Genomic DNA, 27,157 nt, shown 5'->3' with positions numbered 1-27,157 from the left:
AAGATGACCCTGAGGTTCTTAGCCTCGCAGGTGGGGGTAGGAGGAGCGCCAAGGGAGGCCGGCCAGACAATGAGGGGAAAGGATGGTGAAGGTGTGCTGATGAGGAGGATCTCCGTCTTGCTGGCTTTCAGACAAAGATCATTGGCGGCACACGAATCTTGAATGGCAGCAGTTAGGCAATCAGAGATGAGAGAGGGAGAGGAAGTGGCAGAGGGCAGCCTGAAAATTAGTAGTGTTTAAATCCCAAGGCCTTTTTACTATCAAGCATAGTGTGGGGCACGGCCAGGAGTCGTTACCCTGTCAAGCGGGCGGGTCAGGGGGCCCCTTCTCAACCTAGGGCAGGAGGATCACTAAGACCACAGCCAGAACCAGCCCAAGCCCAGATATGGAAAATGACAGATGGAGGTGACCAGTTTCTGGACCCTCACCAATCCATGTGCCACAGATGTTAACAGTGTTTTCGCTCTGTCTCCCCCAATACAGATGCTGGCCACGGTTCCCTCATATCTATATTTGGACTCCATCCCCCAGAATGTAACAGCATGCAGCCCAAAAAATCCAGACGGGAACCAAACGACCAGGAAAACGGAAACTCATGCTGACTGAGGTGGCACCATGTCCCAACAACAACGGGAGGGAGCGAATGTTAGGAGAGAATGAGGCTAATATAGAGGGATGTAGGAGTCGGGTGCTAGGAGAGGGGTACTGTGGGGAGGAGGTGAGAGTAGTTACAGTGAGTGTAGTGGAAGGGTGAGCAGGGTCCCACATCCCTGAGGTTAGGGAAGAGTAGTACAGTAGAGAAGAGAGTAGTAGTAGTTGTGTGTTCAGGGCAGCAAAGTGAAGAAGAGCAGGATTAGTGCAGAGGGATTGGTAGCAGGAAGGATGGATGGAGGAGTAAAATCAAAGGGTGGAGGTGAGGACTAGATGTGCGGAAGTTTGGGAAGAGTACTAGTAGTGTGGAGAAGGTAGAGTAGTAGAGGGGAGAGTGGTAGGAAGGTATAGAGGAGAACGACATGGGGAGGCTAGGTGAGTGGAGTGGAACTGAGGAGGAAAAGAGTAGCAAGGAGACAGGAGGGGCTTGAAGATAAAGTGGCACAAATATACACCACCCCCTTTAGCAGTAACCATCGATAGTGTAGGGCACGTTAGGAAGTCCCTGAGAGAGTTAGTCAGCCAGCATATAGAGATACCACCATTAGGAGAAGGTGTCCAGCCAATAGGGGTTACCGGTTACCAGTCACTTGCACTAACCCTGGGATACGGACACCTGGGGGCTAGGGAGGGAACCCTTCCGGAGGTAAGAGTAAGCTGGGTGGCCCTAGCGCCACTTCTCAGATCCCTTTTGCAGCCGGCACATCCAATTGAACTATTTTCTATGATGAACAACCTAAGCTAATTAAAGGATAGTTCCGGGACTTTTTTTTTATTGTCCCTACGGTTCGGCCATGTGTTTTTAAGCATAACTCGGTAGATCGTAGAAAACTTTCCTATGGACCTTACCCGACTTTCGTCCATTAACGCACTCGAAATCAGCCGCCATTTTCTGATAATCCTATCATTTCCCCCCATCGACCTGGCTCACCTGCTTTTGCGGCACTAAATCAAATCCCCCGCCCCTGAAACAGACTATCAAAACATTCATATTCCCCGCCTCTATCCGTGACGTGACTGTGCTGCGTAGGCAAACGCGCCCAGGCGTCTTCTACGCGACGCCACACAGAACCCGGAAATCAACACAGATCAGCTCACAACACAGCGTGCCACAATTGGGAATATGAAACTGTACTTTTAAATCAAACCGCAAGATTGTAAATTTGGTAAAGTACATTTATTTGACATCAAATGTTTAGAGAATATTCAGCGATTTTCATTTTTATTTGCTCACGTTCCAAAAAGTTCGTTTTGAGGCACGCGATGTTCCTTTGCTGTACACAGGGTCTTAGATCATCTCACAATACAGCGCCACAATTCGGAATATGAAACTGTGGTTTAAAAGCAAACGGCAAGATTGTACATTTGGCAAAGTACATTTATTGGACATCAAATGTTTAGAGAATATTCAGCGATTTGCATTTTTCTTTGCTCTCGATCCAAAATAGTTCGTCTTGAGGCAAGCGATGTTCGTGTGCAGTACACAGGGTGTTGGTTTACGATAAAATGAGTTCTTCGGTCGCACTGATAATCGCATGGCTGTTCCAACAACGAGGCACTAGGCCACCACAACGGTCTGTATGCTGCATCTAGCCGTTAGTACCGCGTAAGGGCATACTTGTACTTGGCGATCGTCCCATAAAATGGTCAGGGTGGTAACGTTGTTCACGCGGAGAAGCAACTGGCGGTTGAAAAACCCATCCGCCGGTGTCTGGTACTCGTGACACATACAATAATGAAGGATGTACCTGTTTTGAAAACATAAAAAATGAAATTAGTCTCACCATCAGATCTTTATTAAAATTATTCATTTTATATATTAGGTCGGGAAATTATTTCATAGCTAGGACAGTGCAACTGGGTATTATACGTCATTTCCAGTAACCCACCCCCTCTCCTCCGCCTTTTTCAGAGCCGCCTGAGCGTCAGTGGACCACTTTGTCACTGATATGATATAATATGGCATTTGCAACGCGCCTATACACAAGTGTTTCAAGGCGTGGCGAGGCAGGGAGGGGGGGGGACAAGGAGAAGACAGACAACGATCCTAAAAGGCCAGGTGTCATTCAGATCGCGCAAGTGCAGGGGTAGGGGGAAGGTAAAAGTGCAAGGGGAGGGGGGAAGTGGAGTACAAGGTAAGTAGCATAAAATAATAAATACATAGGGCCAGCTTGTGGCGAGTGCAAGGTAAGTGCAGAACAAGTGCTGGGAAGGGGGGCTGTAGGATACTGAGACAGTCCCCCAGTGCAGGGGTTGACAGGGAGGCAGTGCAGGTGGAGAGTGGAAGGGCCCAGGACTGAGGTCGCAGACAGTGGACCAGTTGTAGCAGGGGAGAGGGAGAGAGAAAGCAGAAGCAAAGAGTAAGGTTTTGAGGTGCTTCCGTAAAAGGAGATTGTTCTCCTCAAGATAGTGCGCGGTACAAAACAATATGCCACATTGAACGAACAAGTACAACCCGTCTTTAAAGCTACTGTATAGTAATTAAATTGCGGTATAAACTCATCTAAAAAGAGTTACTTACATTATATTTGCATTTTCCATTGTGTCTGTGCGTAGGGCAGCCCCGAAATACCACTCCTTCTATGCCGACGTTATTTCTTCTAATGAACGAACATTAAATGGCTTTCGTTTCTGAAATTATATTCATTATCGTTTCTTACGTTATTGCCCCACACCCCCAAAAAGAAGTCTTTCGGGATGGTCCCGGCCTGTCAAGGTCAAATAACAATAGAACCTTATACTGAGTCGTGGGCCATTCCGGCACCCGAGCAAAAAATCAAAGCAGCTGACCTTCACTTTGAACGAGCACACATTCCTAGTAAGCTACATTCAGTGTAAGGCCATCTCACAGGACTTGAAATTTACACTCCATCTTTGCATTTTGTCTGCGTGCATTTGCAGCCCCAGCGAACCATAAATACGGAGACATTCTATATTTTTTGAAAAATGATTTATATTACTGTTTGGTTTAATTTAATGCGCAAATGAACAAGGGTGGAGAGACACATTGCATGTACACTGAGCAATCACTTTTATTTACACAATACATAGCTACACATATTCAATGGGCCTGCGACATGAGGAGACTCGAGAGCAAAGTCACAGGTGACACCCGGGTGGTTTGCACTACTGCACGGTGAAGGGAGGGGCAAGGGTGGAGAGACACATTGCATGTACACTGAGCAATCACTTTGATTTACACAATACATAGCTACACATATTCAATGGGCCTGCGACATGAGGAGACTCGAGAGAACAGACAATCAAATTACAATCATTTAAACCGTGATGTGTATTTCTCAATGAGCTCTGCTTTAGGTGGACATGGAACAGAGGCAATGTTGGGTGGCAATGCAGTTGTCCCCTGCACAGGTTCGTTCACAACTCCATGTATGTGCCTATCTAGGACATCAACAATAAGTCTCTCAATAAACTCATATTGCATATCCTCAAACACTGGTTTGATCACCCATTGTTTACTTCTTTTAGTGAAGGCCTTATTGTAGCGAAGCGTCCCTAAAGTTCCGGTCGTCCTACTTTGCTGACGGCCAACATTAGGGTTATGTGCCAAGACCGCTAGAAGAGTCCGATTTATCATGCCCTCCATGCCAAAATGCAATCGTTTTGGACTGTACTTTAGGCACATATTGTGGAACACCTCCAAATCTCCTGTGTGGCAGAATTCCGTGAGTCCCCTCAAATCTCTTGTTATAGTTTTATCAAATACAATCTTTTCAATGGCTTTGTGAGTGGGTGATGAAGGAATCAACCACTTCTTCTTCCGTGCCTCCTCTGTGGACAAATGGCCATGTTCACAATTGTGGAAATGTTGGTTTGTGTTCCAGTGGTGAACGTTGCTACAGTGTAGCATTACTGACCGCCATTTTTCCAGTAGAATTTCCAACGACCCTCCACATGTTTTTGAGCTCCACCAAAGATGGTTGCTGATTGACTTGGACCACTGTGAAATACCTTGCATATCTTTTTTTTTACCTGCAGCCGACATTTTTTTATTGATTGTTTTTGCAAGATGCCAAACGTCAAATTGGTGATTTATATTTTTGTACTCTTCTCTCATTGTCTTGGCAATGGAAACGTGTCTGTCCGTGGCTATCAGGTCGATCACCATTCCCCGCGATTGTAGTTCTTGCAATGATGCTACAAAGCCAACTTTCTCCATGGCCACTGAGGATGTACTTTGCGACACCTGCACGACCACCGAACTCACAATTTTCTTACTTTCCATGTCCTGAAAGTGGTAGGTGCAGTACTTGGCTGAAAATCCTGGGCTGTCGCACTGTCCATCACCGGCTAGCCTGAACCGTTTGCCCGCGAATGTACTATCAATAGACATTTTTTCCATTCTCCAAGCTTCGCTAATGGCTGGAAATAGATAATCTGTTTGGTATTTCTAGAACTGAGTTTTCACAATGAAATGGATTCCCACAAACTGAAAGAAAGACTAACTTTTTAAAACTTGAACCACTAAAAAGTGCAGCCGCTGCACAAAGTAGATTGCCTGCTGGCAGTTGCCCCAGCATGGGTTGTGCAGACCATGAGAAAGGATGATATTTTGTACAGGTGGCATGTATTTTAAGGTTAGTGCCTCGAATTGCACGAGTCACATTAATCAATGGCTCCCCACATACTTCCCCACCAACCGAATGCCCACATTTCATCCGAATAATAATATCAATCAAACAACTATCGAATACAATGAATTTGGCCTCTTTCCTTATACTGTCACTCTGCATCCCAGCTGGTTCGGCCTGCAACGTTGAGGACATGTCACTCACATGAAAGGTAGAATCTCTGATATCGTCTTCCGCTATGTTCAGTGATATTGATGGTGTTTCATTGTCGTCCACTTCATTCTCTTCCATTGCATCATCTGTTCCTTCTCCGGTGATGGGTGAATAAAACAATTTCTTCAACTTTCTCGCGGTCTTAGTTTTTGCGGGTGTGGATTCTGTGAATTGATCTCCGACTGCATCCGAACTACCAGGAGGACATTCACTATCAATGGCTTGTGGTGGTATAGCTCCGTTGTCAATCACTTCATATTCTTCCCATTGGCACGATGCATCTCCAGTCTCAAGTCCCTGCCAAAAGGTTTGACAAGCAACATCTCTTGTTCGCTTCACTGTCTGTGTAGATCTAGTTGGTACACCCACTCGCAACTAGAGGACAGATTTGAAAAGGGATGTTCAGTTTAAACACAACTTACAGTATAGAACTATTAACAGTGAAAAACAACATAATATAGTGACCAGGACACTAACCTTCTTTTGCTTTCTTTTCTTTGAAACTTTCTTGCCTCGAACTTCAACATCCGGACGCTGTTGCTCCGACTCGTGTGTGCATGTCTCCACTTCCTCTTGCGCTGCAACGACTATATTTTCATGATAAGCACATCCATCACGCACTGACGCTCCATCGCCTCCCTGAAACATAGAACTTTCATTAGTATGTATAATAATATTGAAAACACAAAAATGTACTTGGGGACCAATACCCACGTACATCTCAATAGCAAAACACGAATGAACGCTTTGTGTAGAACATTCAAACGACAATTATTCACGCATTGTTGATCTAGTTAGATGGAACTGTCAAGATCCATACCTCGGGCTCCTGATAGACTTCCATTGATGATATCATGAAGATGATGCTTCAGTAACTCCCTGAAACACAGTAATTGCATTAGTATGGTTTTCTATTTTGTTAAAAAGAACATAAACTTTGTGCAGGCGTCAACGGCTCATCTAAATAGACCTGCACAAACGATCAGTTGTCTAAAATAAATAATGGATATGTAAATATGATTCGATTTGCTCGATCGTTGGAAGTGTCACCACCCAGAGATCTGCATCAACTACTAGGGGTGATGTTCTTGTAGAAGAAGCTCCGTCATCTCCCTGAAACATAGTACTTGCGTTAATAAAGAAGGAAGTATAGCGGATGTAATCACGTCATATGATTTCGCTTGATCGAACTGTCAGTATCCATACCTCGAAATGCATGAGAACATCAAGGGACGATGTAACTGCGGTGCACACTTCTGCAAGCTGTTGCACCGACCCGTAACTGCATGCTCCCCCTTCTTCTTGGACTAATGCTCCATCGACTCCCTGAAACATAGGACTTTCATTAGTAATGAACACAATATTGAAAAAAGAAGACACATAGGAGGGCGACGACAGAAGGACATATCAATGGTTAAAAACGAAAGAAACATTGTGTGTAACAATCACGCTACAAGAATGCAAGATCTGATGATCTCCATCGATGGAACTGTCCGGAAACGTACCTCGAGCATCTGAGTGACATCAACGGTTGTCGTCAATACGTTGGACTCCTCAGCATCTCCCTGAAAGACAGTACTTGCATTATTTTGGATAACAATAATTATAACTGAAAACAAAGACTAGAGGACGAGTACAAGGGTGTACCATTAGGTAATATAATTACACGATAAATTAAAACTATTGATTTACATGCCTAAAACAAGTCAGTGGCAGAATAGCCAAGTAAGATTACCCGATAGGCGCTTGAAGTGGCTGATGACTGCAATAACGACACGGATGGAGAATCTTCCGCCTTAATATTGAGTGGATACATACATGGGGAAATTATTGTTAGCTAATGCTACACACTACCGCAAGGCCGAGAGATAAATACATAAACTTGACTCACCAGTGGAGGGATGTGGACGAATAGAGTGGGAATAGCGGTTGAGAGCAATTTTCGCCTCGCTCGCGTTGTGTTCTTCTTTATTAGCAATGATGTGGAGTACATGTCTGAGCTAAAGTGCCTGCTGCAGATGCGGTATCGATCACCCCTCTTGTCCGCAAAGACTTCTAGGACTCTACTTTCAAGCTCAGACGGTGGATATCCGCAATATCGGACCCATTCTCTTATCTGATCTATTGTCTTAGGGAAAACATGCATTATAATACCTTCAGATTTATTATGGGTCTTCGAAGGGCAACCGCCAATGGAACAGGCAGGCATTGTGGAAAGTTCTGAAAAGTAAAGATCAACAATTCTCTATGAATACCAATGTGTTAAAAAATTAAATGACACATAAAAGGTTCAATGCAAGGTTCTTTTTGGTTCTTGGAACTAAAATAATTTCACTAAACTCAGAACATGTGACTAGTTCCTTGCATGTACTGTCTTGAACGAAAAGAAATTGGACGCAAAATGATTATGGTACATGGCCTTACCTTGACGAACAAACAGTTAGATGCAGGGATCAGAGTAGTTTCTTGTCGTAGAACAGGGAGCAGTTCACAGGTTGCAAACTGACGAGTTTCCTCGAAGTGGTCACGGAAGTTCACAGAGACGAAGAGCAGATAACCAGCACCTTCACGGGTTGACTAGCAAAGCGCAAAGAAGTTCTCATTAGAAATATGAAGTGGGTTATAAAGAATTCGAAACAGGGGTGTGTTTGTGAATGAATGACGTGTATATGTCGTGGCATTATGCGGTTTGCAGGGGGCCGTCCATCGTGAGGGGGGGATGCTTGGCAGGAGACACGGGGTCTGGAGGTAGACATGGGAACAACAACCCATGCTCTATAGACCACTTTGAAGTGTACATGGTCTTTGGCACCTCTTGGCCTTTATCGCTCCCTGACAGCTCCACTTGCCAGCGCAAGTACCCCGGTGCGAACTGCCTTTGATAGGGCGGGGCGTGGATTGGGGCGGTGGTCGTGCAGACAAGACTCGTTTGCCGCAGGGCCTCACCAAGGAGAGGCCATCTAACTGCTTGTAAGAGGCAGGCTGCAGGATCTAGTACATGGAAGGCAGGGGGGTGAGTTTATAAATACCTCACCCTCCCAGGAGAATATATGGGTGCAGTTCACCCTGGAGACCCTGGATGCCTAGGCAGTTAGTCAGCAGCAGGCTGGCCTGTGGTGGCAAGGCGGCACGGGCCAGAGGGGGTCATCTCTGTACCCGGTGCCCAAAAGGATGATTTATTATGATCAACCATATTGATTATTTACCTATAACCATGTTTTGTATCAATAAAATCCAACGGCCTTTTATTGCCAACGATTGAACAAAGTGGTGTGGTAAGTATTTTTGGGGGAGGAGGCAAGGCCGGGAGGCTTGATGCCAACCCGCAAAATAACATATGTATGTCTGCTGCATATGGGTTCAACGGTTATGTGGATTGAAGGTGGGCGGCCAGCGTGAGGGAGGATGCTGGACGGAGACATGTGGTGTGACAAGACAAGGCACAGGAAGACTATTCAATGGAGACACACTAGATTCATTTAAAAATCAAAACAACCATTGTTAAAATATATGTTGGGTTTTATTTTAGATCTTAATTTCAATGACAATAATAAACATTACACATTGTAAAGTTCCGGTTGTAGCACATCTAGGGAAAATCTGCGGTATTGTCCACTGTCGCTGGGGAAATGTTGTCTAATGGCAAGTACCGCACAGGCAGGTATTACTCTCCGAACGCGGTGTCCGAGCCTCCCGTGAAGCCACCAAGTGAAGCAACGATAGGCCACCAGCCTGTACCACCTGTGAAAATGAAAGATGCAAACTGTATTAAAATGACAAAACTTTCCTATCACTGTCGATTCAGGTAAAAAAATGTCATTCTGCTGTGAAAAAAATTCTATCTAGAAAATGCACAATATGGAACCAATTTACATGCGTTCGAATGATATGTAGATGTAATTTTATATGTGGGAGACGACCATGAAATAGTAGTGGCATCACTGACATCACAACCAGAGTATACTTACTCGTTACTCGGATTACGCGGACGAACAGTGCCGCGAAGTTCGTGCATAAGCACCATCATCATCCTCAACACGGTCCGTGAGAGGCAGGCTTCCCTGAACTCTGGCAGCTCGGTGATGCATTGCGGACTTGGCTCGCCTTCCGAAATGTAGGCCAAGCACCCGGAATTTTCACGGCAGCAGCAGTTCTCCTCCTCAGTTGGCATTAGCTCGCACCGATTGCACGTGCACCAGGTGGAGACGCCGTCCATGCGACATGGTCCAGGCTCTTCATCCGTTGACTGGTCCCCCCAACTGCCGCCCGAATCCCCATCGTTTTCGCGTGCTTGCCTTTCCAGTAGTTCTTCCTCGGTGTACTCGGGCTCGTACATATACGGCATTATTGTAGCCATTGTGTGGTAAAGAAAGTAAAATAATTTACAGAGATGGTACAGGTGTTCACAAGGCCTAGAAGCGGCGAATGTAGCTGACCAGAGCACAGAAACGAGTCACAGAATACTCAAAGTAACACAGAGAGAGGAATGGAATAGAAAATCTGCTGCTGTGTGTTGTGAAACGGTGTGTTTATACTTATTGAGGAAAGAGGCGTCCTGCCATTTCCATGGCGACACTTCATTAGCTGAGGCGCAGCGATTGTTGACACGAAACGTGCTTTGGCGTTGGGAAATGGGCGGTACGCGTCTGCTGATGTCAGGCTCAGGGGCGGGGGATTTGATTTAGTGCCACAAAAGCAGGTGAGCCAGGTCGATGGGGGGAAATGATAGGATTATCAGAAAATGGCGGCTGATTTCGAGTGCGTTAATGGACGAAAAGTCGGGTAAGGTCCATAGGAAAGTTTTCTACGATCTACCGAGTTATGCTTAAAAACACATGGCCGAACCGTAGGGACAATAAAAAAAAAGTCCCGGAACTATCCTTTAAGGAAGCCAATTTAACCCTTTGTTGCCTATAATTCCAAATACAACCTGTGACGATTCCTGGCAACTGTAGTTAGGGCATTCTGTGACAAGTGATAGTTGAAAAGGTCTCTCAAGAAATCCTTCTGTTGCAGCATGCTGAGAGCACAGAAAAAAGAAATGGAGGTCATATGTTTTTGGTTCACTCACTATATGCACTGGCAGCATCACTTACATTGCCATAGAGTGGATCGTTGGAAAAGTTGGTGCCAAAGCACACTACTATGAGAGGTTTTTTGAATGCCAACTGCTACTGCATATTGTGTATCTAAGATGCATCTGTGGGAGGCTACAATGCTCTAGTCTGGACAGATAATGGCCTGGGCTTTGTATTCCAGGGAGGCTGTACTTGCAGTGCATTCAATTGCTGCAACTGAGCATTTTCTGAAGCGATCTATACAATAAGAATATGTTGCTGTATCCCCTATGTCTACATCAGCCCCTGCCAACATCAAATACTGCGGACATCAGGCAGATACAAAGATATGGCTTGAAGGGGGTGTAGCGTGATGCAATGGCCCAATCAAAAGCAATTTACAATTTGCTGAGTGGTTGGCTGACACTACAGTTTTCCAAAAATGAACATGCAATGGATCTAACAAAGAGCTTACCCGAGCTCTATATTCAGACATTAACAGGAGGCTGGTGTGGTGTAACTAGTGACAGAATAATTATAATATATTTTTGGTTGTTCAGAAACGTTTCAAATTTGTTATGCTTTTCATTAAGACAACCTGCAAAAAGGGGACAGTCAGAAGAGGATATTTCACTTTGCAATAGTTCATTAACTTGGTGCTACGCCATTAGGCGTTTCCTCCCATTATACAGCTGTCCCAAACCAGGTACCACTGTACTTCACTGCCTACAAATCTAGGTGCCAATCTATTTAGTGTCTAGTCTACTGCTGTACCCCAGTAAGGTGTCTCTCCCACCGCCCAGCTGTTCCCAAATCCAGGTGCCACTGCATTCAACCATTCACTGTTACCACACCCAAATCCCAAAATCCAGATTCTAAAGCGCCATACTTCCTTCTGTAATACCCTTTGTTAGGTGCCCCTCCCTCACGCTTTGCTTTCGCAAAAGCACTCCACAACAAACTTCCCTCTCCCCCTATCATCCTACTCATCCCCCACACCCTCCCTCATACGGGACTCGCCCTGCTGCTCAAACTTTCGCTCCAGAGAGAGCACGAATAACGAGATAATTCCGTCCACAATGGACAAAGAAAAAGAACACTGCAGCCAAACTACATCAAAGCATACGGTACATATACCTTACACCATGTCTGGATACAGGCCCGAGGCACGGCCATCCATCCATGCACCACAGAGTGCAGCTATGGCTCGGCCATTCCGGTCTAGCAGCGCACTTAGCCGTCCACACTGAAACCCCAGAAGTACCTCAAAACCTCTGCCACTAGCATACAGAGACTTCCAACAAAAATAAAATTTGGTATACAGCTGGGCACACATCGAATCTTCAGCAATAGCACTCTATCCTAAACCACCAACAGCGCCCGCCCACGTGCCTGACCTCTGGGCTTCTTACAGGAGCCTAGCCAGCCACTTAAGTCCTAAACCCGCGAAAATGCACACAAGCATCTCTTAATCTAAACTCTTAGAACCTCCTACACATTGACTGCAGTCACCGAGGGCGTTCCAACCACAAAGCGCATTGAGGTCATACAAATGGGGAAAGAGCGCTATATAAATAACAAATACAATACAAATATAAGCACAGATGTAAAACAGGATTGCACTATGTGCCAAAGATAAAGCAGGATGTTGGTATACCGAAAGTGTTGTTTTCAAAGAAGTGCACTTCATTGTTTACATTCCTGGCGCACAAACATTCGTCATCTGACCAACACGGATACCTGCGAAGAACAACAAAAAAGTAGAGGTTAGCTGAACATTCGATTTTCACTTTCTGCATACTATTAAGCCCACCACGTCGAGCATAAAACTACATTTATAGCATGTGACTGTTTATGTCTTAATCAATTTGGATGAAAGTACGCGCATTAAGTACGTGCTCTAAATGGAGCTGTTTGCTGGAACTCCACTCTGCCCTGCAAGACGTCGTACCTGCATTGGACTTACTTGGATACTTACTTGGACACTTCCTGGATCTTTTTGGTGGCCCGCCCCCTCCACCCGGAAGTCCTCTTAACCACCGAGCCGTGCGCATTTGCGCTCGCACATTAAGTACGCGCCCTAAGCAGCACCGTTTTCTGTTCGCTGGCTCGGTGAGAGAACGGCATGTTACTCCACCTCCCTTCTCCTACCATTTCATTCCCCATTTAAATACAACATCAAACTGAACACTCGCGTGGGCTGCCTCACACTAAAAGTAAGCATTAATGTTTCCTTTATTGTTTGTTCAGCATTTCTAATAGTTTCCTGATGCCGCGTTAATTCTCTGTTAACTATAAGCACAGGCAACGGAGATTATCCAATTACTTATTACAACTCTCCTGAGATATCACGTTTGATCTCACAACCCTATGGCGACTGGGTTGCGCAGCCGCAAGATGGACACAGCAGCTCCATTAATCACAAGCACGAGTATTGATTCAATGCTTTGTGCAGGAAAATCCTGCTATGTCGAGCCGATTGCACAGGCACTCCTTTACTAGACTTAGCGAACCCCTCTATGCAGCTACCTTTGATGCACATTGCCAAATGCATACAGAACCTGTACTAAAAATTAATGCTGAAATTGAGGGAAAAACAAATGCGAGAATCTTTTAAAGACAGTACAAGTAAAATGGCAATTCTTGACTCAAAAGTGAGAAAATCAATTGGGATGTTCACTCCACTTGTCTCACTCCCCCGAATGGAGACACCATCCCAGTAAGCAACTATTTAAGACTCCAGTTGAGTCTACTCATACATACGAGGTAAATAAGGAATCATAGATGCTGAGCTCTCCCCCGAGTCCAGCCATCCTCAAAAGACCCATTCTGACTATGAAGACTGCATGCACTCTTCTCACCAGGACATTATAGAGGGGAGAGAACCACATACATTCCCAGTCATAATCAAAATACTCAACCTTTTGGATAAGGGACAATCTCTCATTTAGAATTGCGCAAAATAAAATCCACAATGAGACAGATGTGTTCTAAAATGGATCGTATTGAATGTTTCATACTGGGATGGGAATCAATGATCATGAATAAACAGGAATTTGAAAGAAAACAGACCCATACCAACAATCGATCCAGTGACCATAAGGCATCACAATGTAATTTCCTACCTGGGGAAGAAGTTACAATTATACCACTTGTAGCCCCATCCGCTTTAATTCCACCTCCTACGTAATTGAACTCTTGTGACCGTCTTGTCATGGTAGAATTGGAAAACTTGAGAATGGCCATAAATGAGCTAAAAGTGGCCTTCAATGTATCCACTCCGTCTTCTCAAGGTAACGTTGAATCTCCAAACAGTCCCTCAATATTATTAAAAGCCATGGAAAACCAAAAGAATGAGGAGCAGATTCCTTGTGAACCTGAAGCAAATAATGGGTTTCTCTCAAGACATGCCAAAAAATTCATTTATGTGCTGTAAAACGCTATGCAAAAAGGCGAAAGGAGGCACTTCAGAATAAAAATACACCTCATCCTGAAAACAAACTAGTAAGTGACGCCAAAACTATACCTTCAGGGGTTCCTGTTAGTGAGACCGAAACAATAATGATTGAGGTTGACCCCATTGATGTTGAACAGCTCTGTAAAGAGTCAATATATGTTACTCCCAGCGAAATGCATTCCCATGGCACAGCCCCCTACAAATAACTTAATTTCCTCTAAGAAAAATGCCGCCAGAGCGACCTAGTGCTACACAAACACACAACTCATGTTCTCGAACTAAACAAACCAAAGCTGACTGGTGTGAATTACCGCTAAAAGCAATAAAATCGAATTTAAGTGCTTACTTCCCAGTAACCGGAAGAAGTTGCACCTCACACGATCCTCAACTAAGTGATTTGAGTTCCCAAATTTCATCCCTTATAGTCCCTGCGGTCATACCAGCTCAAAGTCTGCAAGCGAAAAAAAACATAGTGCAGCCTGCACTACAGACCTAAAGAAGAGTTTAATACCTCCGCTAACTGAAAAGCCTGCCTCAATGGTCATCAATGGAAGAAGTAAAGTCCAGTTTTTACCAGATGAAGCAGTGATGTTGAAATCACTCGCGGAAAAAACAAATTCTGATAGCTTCAGCTTTTGTCCAACTATCGCAAATACACCTTATTTGCCTTCACATGGTACAAGTTCTTCTAACACGCCTCCATTGACGGATACAACATGTCCAAAAGATGAAGTTGGTGAATCAATTCTAGGATCCTTGAGAAAAGCAATTGAAAATGAGGAAATCGCTGCTGAGGAGATTTTAAAACTCCTTCCATCTAAAAGCTCTTTGCAACCTCCAACAGTTATTCCCTCACTTAACACTCCACATCACGAGTCACAAATAAATAATTCCCAATCATTGAGAGAAGAGCTCTTGATGGCACTGGGTAAAGTTATCCAAGATGGAGAAACAGCTACTGGTACAACCAGACAGCCCGTTTCTTTGAAAATTTCTACACAGGCTAACCCTGTAGCAGTCCCTTCTATTATTAAAAAAACGTACACCCGATCCAATGAGGCTCCTTATAGCAAAGGAGACCTTTCTCAAAACTCACATCCATTAGCTCAATCTCCTGAGGACATGCATTACATTATTGGCTTTGAACCGCTTAGTCATGACCCACGATCCCCTCCCTTAAATCGTTGCAATTTGCTGGGAGTACTCTCTCATATTCTCCAACTTAGAAACCTGAAATCTGAGGACATTCTCAGAGTCTCGCTTGCAATGGTGAATACCAATTGTTCAATTTCTTTGTCTTCGGAACACATACTCCAATTTATTTGGTCATGCAGAGCAGAAATTAGAGACCAAGGTCTTGCCCTCTCTACCTTCCTGGATGAACTTACTGCCCAAGACTATCTCGCCTATATTCCACCAGATACCAGGGAAAACGCAGAATCCAATAATGCGGGGAATGTAGCCCATGTTGCTAAAAATGTCCTCACCGATGACCTCTTGGCCCGTCTAGCCGAACATAAACACATTGCATGGCTTGAACCCATGCTAAAGTCACTATTAACTACACAATCAAACATTAACCAACAATAGCCATCGAAAACAGGTTTCCTAAAAATCATATTGTGGAACTCATGCGACTTTCACAATTTTTTCAATTGGTTTAGCACTTTTCTCCTGCAGATTATCCCACTATAATTCTACTTCAAGAAATGATGAAATTAGAGGCTTTTATTATAGAGGGTTTTACCACATATTGCTCCCTTGCAAAACATTCAATATTGGGACGTCCATCTGGAGGATTAGCGATCACAATAAATGATGTGTATGGAATTGACTCCAAATTAATATGGGAAACATCGAATATTTTAGCGATTGTTCTGACATTTTCTAAAAAGAAATGCAAAGCGATATTAGCTATAAGCTTATACTGGAATCCTCCAATGTTTCGAGACAGAGTTGATAAAATTGGGGGATTGTGATATTTTACTAGCGGGAGATTTTAACTCAGACTGTCGTATTGGCCTGAAAGACCAACTAAAAAAAGGTAAACACTTAATGAGAAAGAGGGGTTCTCTTTGGAACTCATACTTTGAAGATTGGGACATTGATGTGATGCAAGGTGCTGATCGAGATGACCGCCCGACATGGAGTAGAGGAGATATCTCCTCAACGATTGATTATATATTCCTCTCCCATCACATTATGCAGCTAGCATCACCGTTGGACATTAGTCCTATCCTCTATGGTGACCATGCCCAGCTATCTATCTCATTCAAGCTTGATTGCACCCTTTTACCGTTAGACCTTTCTATAGTCCACTTAGAGATGGACCGCACTCTGATTTCACTCAGATGGACCACAAAAACTTATGCCACCAATTCTCTGCATATGTATCGAAACACATTCACGATACTATAAAAGATCAGACTATATCCACTGTCAATATGGAGATAATCTTCTCTGGGATAGTTCACTCCGCCCTACAATACTTCCATACTAAGTGCAAGCACAAATGTTATACCCATTCCTTTGACCAGACCAATAAATCTTAAAAACGTGAGAAAAACAAAGAATTGAGAACTCTAAGGAAACGGGGCTTCAGCTCTCTTAACTGCCAGAAAGCGTACAAACAAATAACAGCAAAATATAAAAAGAATCTTAGACATCTGAGAATTTCAAGCTACAGCAGAGTGCACTGTAACTTAATAAAAGCCATATGCAGACATGATACGAGAAAAATCTGGCAAACCATAAAAAGCAAAGATAATGCTGTGATATCTCCTATGATGAATTGGATTTCTGAAGACATTTGGTGCAATTACATCACACGCAAATTTCAATTGCCAGAAGCATTTAGGAATTTTCCTAATATATTGCTCTGTTATAACGACCTTATTCGATACCAATGGTCAAACGCCGATATAATATGGGCAATAAGCAAATTATCCTACACAAAATCTGCAGGACCGGACAGATTACCACCGTGTATCTATAAGAGTGATGGTCCTCAGTCTTAAATAATAAGTTTGATAACATCATTACGACTGGACAGATCCCGCAATCATGGACTTCCTCTTATCATACCAATATTTAAAAAGGGTGACCCCTCACTTCCAGAAGATTATCGTCCTATTTCACTCATCAATACAGAAGCCAAGATTTTTGCAAAACTACTGCTGTTTGAATTAGAAAAAGAAATCAAGAATTTGGATTTGTACTCTAAATTTCAAACAGGCTTTCGCAAAGAAATGAGCACCATTCTAAATGCAACAATCATGGCCCATATAAAAGCAGGCACAAAACTCAAGAATTCATACCCGGTCTATATGGCCATGATCGATATGTTGGCAGCTTTCGATAGCCTAGTACGTAACCTGCTGTGGTAAAAAATGTTTAAAATGGGAATCCCTGGTGGTCTAATTTACTGGTAGGATACGTATATCACTGGAAGGGAGAACAACTGCTCTGATAAGAACCACACTAGGCTTGAAACAAGGATGTAATCTAGCCGCTTGTTTTTTCAATCTGTACATTGCAGACATGGATGCATTTTGGTCTGAAAGAAGTCTCTTGTCAGTAAAACTGGATACATTACGTCTGCAATGGCTCGCCTTTGCAGATGATATAATCATTTTTGATCCAACTCTAATTGGTTTACAAAATAAACTTCATTGTTTTGAGAATTTTGCACGGGAGCACAATCTATCCCCCAACCCAGCAAAAACAGCCATTATGAAATTTGGCACAAAGTCAAAAATGAAAAACATTAGATGGTATTTACAGCAAACTATCCGACCATTACTTGAGGATACTATACACCTGGGTTATAATATAAATGAGGCGAACAATGGAATATTGGACAACTTTATTAAAACTTAAAAGCCGCCCATTGCTCTCGCAGTTGAAGTTAATTTATGTAAAATATTGTAAACATTCATTAATTCAGATAATAGACTTCTGGACCTTGACAATTGAAAGTTTTCTTCTGTACACATTGGATAACTGTCTTACGGCGATGGATAAGTGCTTAGATAGTCTCCAAGGATCCTTGTTAAAAAGCACTGAACCTTCCACTAAGCATTCCCAACTGTGTCTTAAGACATGAATTGGGTCTAATAGCACTGTCATCAAGAAGGAAATGGCGTCAACTTTGTAACTATTCCAAAATGTGCTTCCCTCAACCCAATTCTTTATATTATGATTTTAAAACAAATATCCAATTTGCGAACACTCCCTCGATCAATACTTTTCATCGTCAAATGCAACATTGTCTCGATGAACTCAATATAACAATTGATGACCTATCGCTTAGACCAGCCTATGCTAAGAAGAAACTGTTTGAAATGGACTGGTGTAAAACTATCACAGCAATTGGAAAGTACAAAATGTATCATGAGTACTGTAAATATACCAAGAAACGTGTTCCTAGATACTCTTATATTGAGACTTTCCCTTGTCAAAACTACAGAAAGAAGTATATGTGGTTTAAATTAAATTTGCTTCACACACGTGAAAGGACAAAACACTGGAATAAGGATATTGTCCATGAAGTGATTGAAAATGTCATTTTTTCCCCTGTGTAGAACAATCTGAAACGTTGAAACATCTGATCTTATACTGTCCCTACTTTAGAATTAGGAGATCTAATCTATTAATGAAATTCTGCAATATAAATTTTGAGCACTGTGAAGAAATACTCTGGCAAGAATGATGGCTGGTGAATACAAACCTCTAATATATGCACTACTCCAACTTTGTGATTACATTGAATGTGAAATAACCCGATATGAGACCTAATGAGATTTCTTTTACCTTTATAAATGGGATTTTATGATTCTTAATTTGATGTTTTAATTAGTCGCAGTCTGTTGTGCCCGAGTTATAATCGGGTCCAAACATGCCTGCCAGTATTTTAAAATTTTTTATAGGTGTAAATAGTCAAATTTACTCATATGAACACATGAATTAATTGAAAGAAGATGTTATTTTCTAATGTTTTGTTTATGTGTATTTGTAACAATTGCTTCTTTTGTAAAGGTCCAAGTTTACTTGAACCAAACGCAAATAAAAAATAAATAAAAATAAAATAAAGATTTGGATGAAAGATATCCAGATGGTTTCAAAAACTGAATATTTGTTTTATTCTAAATTTGCGATAATGCATTGTGTGTAGTAACATTGGGCCATGCGACTACTAATCACATGATATTATAAAAATTATAGTGTACATACACTCTGTATAGCATCCACAGAAAGACGGCCCAGGATGCCCCACCATGCATTATGAAATCAAGAACTCTAGGTACCCTAAAACCCAAAATAAGCAGAAATTACTTTTGGTATACGGTTTATTAATTGAACAGGGTAAGAGGGCATAACCCAGTAAGTCGGGTAAATGTCCCTCCATACAATAAGACTAAAACACCATGCCCAAACTTCACAAAAGGAGATATTGACCTTTCAGAACCTTTGGAAAAACTGGCTAACAAATTACAGGAAAGAAATATGCTAGTACACAACTAAAATGAAGCAGAGACTGGTGGAAGTATGGACATACCCAACCTACTACAACAGGGCAGCTGCTGGCATAAAAGAAACTGAATACAATGGACAATATCCCCAACCCAGACAACACAACAAAGGATATGGGATATGAGCAAGATACCCCACTGCTATACCTAGAAAACAGGAACTTAAGGTACCCTTAAAACTGGAAAGAAGCATAGATGCAACATCACACTCCACAGTGCACCCAGGATAACTCCCAACTTGGGGATTACAGCAAAGGTCATGTACCACGAAGCAGAGATCCCATACCCCCTAGCCTCCCTTTGATACTGGAAAGTACAGAGATCCAATTGCTAAACCAGCAAAAACCAAAGAAAACACATCTGTCCTGTTGCACTGTGTCCAACTTCAGGATGTTTGAATCAGATGCCCCATCAGACACCCATCAAGACCACGAATTCTACTAACAGCTCATATGCCACAACTCAGCGGCCCCATCAGATTCCCGCTAAACCTGAATCTGCAAATATACTTGGGTCAAGAAACAAACGTTGAGGGTCAGGCGCTTCTCCAAGCAACGTGCTGGGGGCAGATCTCTCACTTCTGCGGGCACCTCCCTCTGGAACAGACTCCCTGCCTCTCTGAAACCTGAGCAGAACCATCTCTGGTTCCAGAAGCAGCTCAAGACTTTTCTCTTTGCTTCCGCCTTCTCTCTTTGTCTTCCCTGCGGACCTCCTGTCTGATTGCTGCACTGGTTACCCTCTGAAATACAGGCCAAGGCCCACAGCCCTGCCCTCTCAGCTGCACACCTGCACTGCCTCCACGCAACCCTGCACTTGGGGCTGTATCTGTAACCCTACAGTCCCCCTACCTGCACCATCTTTCCCTTGCTGTTCTGCACTTAACCTTGCACTGCCACCTGTTGGCCGCACTTCTTGTTTCTTGATGTTTAGATCCTATGTCCTGCACTTGTTCCTCCTCCCCTTCCCCTGCCACTTTTCCTCCTTCCCCACCCCGGCACTTGCCCGATCTCAATGTCACTGGGCCTAGTAAGATCATTGTCTTGTCCACCCTTGTTAACCTTCCCCTGCCTCGTCGTGCTTTGAAACACTTGGGTATGGGCGCGCTATAAATAAAATGTATCATATCAAGAAAATGCATTGAAACATAGAGGGAGGTTAAGGGGTTGGGAGGGATTGGGGTAGGGTAATATAGGAAAGGGAAGGTTTGGGGGACCCCGACCCAATATAAAAACACACATTTCGATGAGTGTTTTCAAAATAATTTCTTCAAAAATAATTATTGTGAAAAAATAATGTCTGTAAAACGACATAGAAACCTGAGATTTTATGGAGGTAGACACTGATATATCACCGAATATGTCTAAATGTGGAGCTAAAGGCATTCAAACATCACAGGTGAGCAAAAATGTTTTGGGCACTTTATTAGGCTGCCCGATACCTAGAGGACCCCCAATTCAACAAGGTACTAGATGTTCCATTTCTTAGCGAAGAATGTGACCTCTTGAATCAACTTCTAATTGCCATTAGATAGGCTGGTGCATTATATAGAGGAGTGTTCCACCCTTTCAAAACATTATCACTGCCCAGTACTGACTTGTATTGCTCTGAAGGCCAATGTAGCTAATAGGGCTGGGTGGAGGTTTCAAAGAGATGTGTTGACAGACCAGGCATTTCGAGAAACTGCATAAGACAAAATTATGTTTTTTCAACACAAACACAGGCTCAGTTTAGTCCAATGCAATTGTTTGGGAAGTACGCACAATTTTTATCAGGGGTATTTCCATCTTTAAAAAGGCTGGGGTATACAAATGTTGAGCTATAGCATGGATGTGATAGGAAAGAGTAATGGGTCAGAGGAGTTTATAAACATGGCTAAAAGGTTAAAATCATAGTTGAAAAGTAAGGTAGCTGTTAAATGATACATGGAGCGCTCTAGTCTGTACTGAAGAGAAAACTGTCTTTATTGTTAACATTTTTTTTTAAATTATTCAACAAACAGACTAGCTTCACCATGTCATTCCAGGTATGCAGTGTTATTAAGGAAAACAAATACGACACATTTTAAATGGCACCTGAATAACAACAAAAAAGAAAAAAGTCGGATTTATTTAGTAAAAGTATATATGGGGGTGGGTTAAGGGATTAAAAGGGGTGAGGGTAGTTGGGGGGAGGGTAAAACCGCTAAAGAAACAGGTGGATTGGAGGGGGGTCCCCCCAAATAAAAGAAATTAGTCTTTTTTTGTTATTAAAGTGTCACTGAAAATGTATGCCATTATTTTGGTTGTCATTATAAACGCATGGAACCGTCATTCCAGGGATACAGGCATATATCGATTCAGGTGTTTCCCCGGGGGAAGGGGTGGGGGGCGGTGTTGTCGTTTGACCCCAATCTCAGCTTTCGGGCAGGTCAACCACTTCCCACAACAATTCCTTCCCACCAAACTGCATATTCCCCCATCACATCTGTTCATCCCAGCTCTTGCAGCAAGCTCCCCCCACGAACATGCAGCCTTGAAGTCTCATCTTCTCCCAGGTCGAACATGTTCTGTACCAGTGCGTTCCAAGCCTCATTCCCTTCATGCGTTCCCTTACCATACAGCTGACTCTGCTAGTGACCATCGCCTTAGATCCGCCCACCAGGCTTCTATATTAGGGCTTTCAGACAATTTCCACGCCATGGCAATTCTACGTTTCACTAATACACAAACCAAATCCTTAATTTTGGTCAAGTGAGCCTTTGGTCTCCCACCCCTACGGAACAATCCCAATAGACCATACTCTGGGGGCCAAATCTGGATACCACCCTGTGCCACCCTCTCCGCTACGTCCCCCCAAAGAGTCCATATTACCGGGCACACTCAAAACATGTGTATCAGGTCCGCTCTCTCCTGTGTGCATCTGAGACAGGCCTGGTCACAACGTTTTGCCATGAGGGACACCCTGTATGGAGTCATATATGCTCTGAGTGACATACAATTGGGCGAGTTTAAACCAGGCCTTTCTTGATATTAGCTTGGTGTAGAGCAGTGCCCTCTCCCATTCCGCATCTCTTAGTGCTCTTCCTAATTCCGTTTCCCACTTACTGTGCACCTTCAGCTCTGGCGCACCCAACCTGCCCAGGAACAAATCATATAGTCTAGAGACCATGTGTCCCCTCTTCTGACACGTTGTACATGGTGTCTAATTTCCCGTTGGTCCCCACTTCACTCTGCGGACCAAGCCATCTTTTCCCAATTCTCTTGACCATGCCTAAGTATAGCAGTAATTGCCCTTCATGTATACCATATTCGCTGACCAGGGCCTGGAAATCTTTTATTTTATCTTCTCTTATTAGGTCCCCAATCGTGGCTATTCCCTTGTCCTCCCATTGTCTTCTATTTTGCACCAGTGCATCTCACAGTTAACCAATGATTCCCACCAGGGGAATAGGCACAGAGAAAGGATCTGAGTCACCTAGGTGTTTCCAGCATCTCTGTCATATGTCTTTGCCCCAGTTGCAACAGCAGAGGTGGTCTCTCTAGAGCAAGCTCCTTGTATTCGGGAGGATAGCTCAGGGGCAACGCGCTCGCCTTGGAAGCAAGACGACATAGAGCAACACAGGTTTGATCCCCAGGGCCACGCCTAGTAACTTATGGGTATTAAGCTTGTTATAAATAACTAATCATATTATATCATGATATCATAACCCAAAATACTTCCCTCAAACAATATTGCTTCAGCAAAGGTTGTAATAGCAGAATGTCCTGTGAAGCCTTGTCCCCCAGCAAGCGCACCACATGTTGCAGCTGCCCCACCAGGTAGCACTCGAATGGGGGTACTTTCATCCCGCCCGCACCATAGTGTCTCTGTAGGGTGCTCTAAGCAATTCTATTTCTCCCTCCCTCTCACAAGAAGTCTCACACCAACACGTTCAGAAGATTGCACGTATGTTATAAGGGACATTAGTGAAATAATACAGGAGGTGGGGGAGTATGGCCATCTTCAAGAGGGCCGCTTTTCCCGGTACTGCCAGGGCCAGACTCTTCGAGAACTTCATGGATTCGGCCACTGGGTCAAGCCACACGTTAATGCCTAAATAGTGAAAGTTATTAGTCTCCCAACGAAGTCCCAGTCGGGACAGGTGCTGTTCGTCAAGGTCTCTAAGCCCTGCAAGCAGGAACAGGCAGGACCTCCCCCTATTCACCCTGATCCCTGATAGCTCAGCAAACTGGTCAATGACATCCAACAAGTGCGGTAAATTGTCATCTGGCCTGTTTACATACAGGAGCATGTCATCTGCGTACAAGGAGATTAGGAGCACCACTCCGCCTAGCTTTATCCCGCCCCCTCATACTCCTTCCTGAGGAACACAGCCAGTGGCTCCAATGCTAGAATATACAGCATCAGCAATAGTGGACAGCCCTGCTTGGTGCCCTTCTGCGCTTCCCACACCTCAGAGGTCTGTCTGCCTGTCTTCACACGGACCCTGTGTGCCTTGTATATCGGCTTTACCCATCTCACGAAAGCTTTTTCAATTACGAAATGTGCCAGAGCCTCAACCATCCAGTCCCAGCGGACCGAGTCACAGGCCTTGACTGCATCTAATGAGGCCACTGCACTTAAGTCCGTCAGATGATTAGTGCGGTCTATGACGTGGTGTAGTTTCTGTACGTTCCATGTGGTATTCCGCCCTGGACATACCCAGTTGGGTCTGTGTGTACTAGGTCCCCTATTACTCTCCTCAGTCTGTTTGCCAATACTGCCGTCAAAATTTTGCAGCCTTGGATCACCATAGAGATGGTCCTGTACGATGCACAGCATTGCAGTGATTTACCCGGTTTAAGGATTGATATGATAGTGGCTTCCCTCAGACTGCTGGGTAGTACTCCTAGCTTGTATGCTTCTGTATAGACATGGAGCAATCTAGGTGCTAGTATTCCCACATATGTTTTGTAAAACTCCCCTGGGAGTCCATCCAGTTCCTGGGTCTTGGAGGCCGGGAGTTCTCTTAACACTTCCCTGATTTCTTCTAGTCTCAGTGGGGCATCTAGTGCATCCACCTGGTCTTCTCCCAATTTCGGTAGGTCTATTTGCCCCAAGGCCTCCTCTATGTCCTCTCTCCTTTCTGTTGTCTCGTCCGTGTATAGGGTTTTGTAGAATCTAAAAACCACCTCATTTATCCCGTCCCGCGTTCTGACTAGCTCCCTGTGTACATCAGTGATGGCGTTAATCCAGTCTCTTGGTTCTTCCCGCATGCATAGCCACGCCAGCCGTCTCCCCAGTTTGTCCCCCTCTGCATGCAGATTTTGAGTGTATTTTCACAAAGTCAAAGCGTCCCAGTCTTTCCCATGCTCCCACACATTATTGTCTTAGTTCCATCACTGGCCCCGACACAGCAGACAGTCCTCCCTCAACTTTTTCTGCACTTGCTATCTCATTCTCGATGTCTCCCAGGGTTTTTAGTATATCTGCTCTTAGGCCTCCCATCTTCACTATCGCCTTTCCCTGCAGGACCGCCTTAAATGCGTCCCATACTGTGCTCATTTTCGCTATGCTGTCTGTGTGAATACTAAAGTACTCCTCTATCTGGTCTCTCAAGTAGTCATTAAACAACTAATCTTGCATGGCTTCCGCACTCAGGCACCAGGTAGGTATCCAGGGTCTCGGGGCCACACTCTGCCATGTTGCTATCATTGGGGCATTGGATCGTGTTCTGGCGTTATATTCTATGTACACAAAGTCACCCAGCCTTTCTGATCTTGTGAACATGTAATCTGTGTGTATGGGTACCACGTGAGGAGCTGAGAAGTGTGAGTAGGCCCGCTCTTCCCTGTGCCTCGCTTTCCATATGTCCACCCATCTCAAATCATGCAGCAGGCTGCCTAGAGCTTTGGCCGGTGATGCCCGTTGTGTGTGTTTGGTGTCTAATCTGTCTAATACAGGGTTAAGGGTACAATTATAATCTCCTCCCCACACCCATGTCGCCTCTCTATACATGGTTGCACAAGTACAATGACCCGAAGAACACTGTGGCATCGTGATTTGGCGCGTAGGTGTTTACAACACACATTTCCCTGCTTTCCCACAGTTCATGCACAACCACCAGCCTCTCCTTATGATCCTTTTTAAACTCCAGCAATTGGAAGGGGGCTGTCGGAGCAATCCAGACTAGGACCTCCACTGCGTATCCCGAGAAAGGTGAGCCATATAGCTTGCCTCCCCACTTTCTAGCCTGCATGACCTGCCTGTCTCCGGTCAGGTGTGTTTCTTGCAACAGTGCTATTTGAATACCCTTCCTAGCCAGGTAGCTACATATTTGCAGTCCCTTAACGTAGTTATTGAGGCCTCTCACATTCTAGGTGATTACAGTCACTTCCCTACGCCCTACCAAAGCCGCACGCATACAGGCCCTTTGATTCCCATCGCCCTAGCAGTCTGCCGAAGAGCTCTTCCTGTGTCCACACCCCCCTCGCCACACCCAATCTGTTACCTTTCACTGTTATGCATTCCTCTCCGACCACCCAATTTCTACGTTTCCACTTGTCTGCTAACACCTGTACGTCTTGCACTTCTGCCCCCTTTGCTATTGGCCTCAGACAAACCCCCCCCCTCCCCCCAAATCCCCTGCCCACCGCCGCTCCAGTCGTTTTGTAGCTCCATCCCCCAGTCCCCAATAACTGTAACAACCCAATAACTACCAACCAAACAACAGCCCAGCAGTAAATTGCTTGCTCGGGCCCAGCCACCTCTCCTGTCCCCGCCTCCCCCCCTCCGGTTGACGTGCAGCTGCTCGACGCTGCAAAATTGGCATCTTAAAGTACAACTAGGGTTTGTTACAGTCGCATCTGCAGCGGCCGTCTGGGTGCCCATGCTGGTCCGGTACCATATGCTCCTGCGTTCTTTCTCATATTTACCAGCCTTTTTGCAGCAGGACTGTAGGATGAAAAAAAAACTAAAGGCTGCTCCCCTTCCACCACATTAGGGCGCGTTATTGTCCTTGCTCGTGGGCTGCAGTATCCCCTGCACGTCCATCCAGGAGTGTGCCTCTGTAGTGGTTTCAAAAAAGTGCGACCTCCCGTTATGCAAGACTTTCAATTTGGCCGGATAAATCAACATGTAGCGCATGTTTGCTCGTCTTAAGCGATCCTTCGTTGGATCAAAAACATTGCTCTGCGCCATTGGACTAGCACAGTGTAGTGTGGATAGATTGGCAGCTTTGACGATCCCCTGGTTATAGTTCCTCCTTCTCTGAAGAAGGTCAAAATCCTTTCCCTGTCCTTGTAGTTCATGATCTTTGCTATGATTTGCCTCGCAGGGGCACCCGGTGGAGGCTTCCTCATCAGAGATCTGTGTGCTCTCTCAACAGTGAACCCCTGCATCAGTGTGCCCGGGCCCACTTTCTGCTTGAGCATGGTCTCAATATAAGCCGTAGGAACTCCGCCCTCCCCTCCTTAAAGGAGCCCTAATATTCTGACATTGTTACTGCATGCGCTTCCCTCTGTGTCTTCCGCCCAGTGTTCTAGGATCTTCCCTCGCTCAAGTACGTCAACCACTTGGGTCCGAGTGCTGGCGATGTTGGTCCTGTTATCCTGCACCCTTCGCTCCACAGTACTCAAGCGATCTGCCAATGCACGCACGTCCTGGCGCAGTAGACCGACATCCACGATAACCGAATAA

General features: G+C 44.4%; 1 protein-coding gene across 1 annotated transcript in view; it reads right to left on the bottom strand.

The window, feature by feature from the left end:
* The window catches only part of EIF2A (eukaryotic translation initiation factor 2A), a 627,352-nt gene that overhangs the window by 366,307 nt on the left and 233,888 nt on the right, over positions 1-27,157 (bottom strand). The window contains exon 6 of the mRNA XM_069618378.1: positions 12,171-12,253. Within this exon, the coding sequence (XP_069474479.1) occupies positions 12,171-12,253 (83 nt within the window). The remainder of the gene's footprint in view (positions 1-12,170; positions 12,254-27,157) is intronic.

This window comes from Ambystoma mexicanum, chromosome 10, assembly GCF_040938575.1.
Source record: "Ambystoma mexicanum isolate Mex_15411 chromosome 10, UKY_AmexF1_1, whole genome shotgun sequence".
NCBI classification, from domain to species: Eukaryota; Metazoa; Chordata; class Amphibia; order Caudata; family Ambystomatidae; genus Ambystoma; species Ambystoma mexicanum.
The sequence above is the reverse complement of the archived record's forward strand: the minus strand, read 5'-3'. Positions and strand labels throughout refer to the sequence as shown.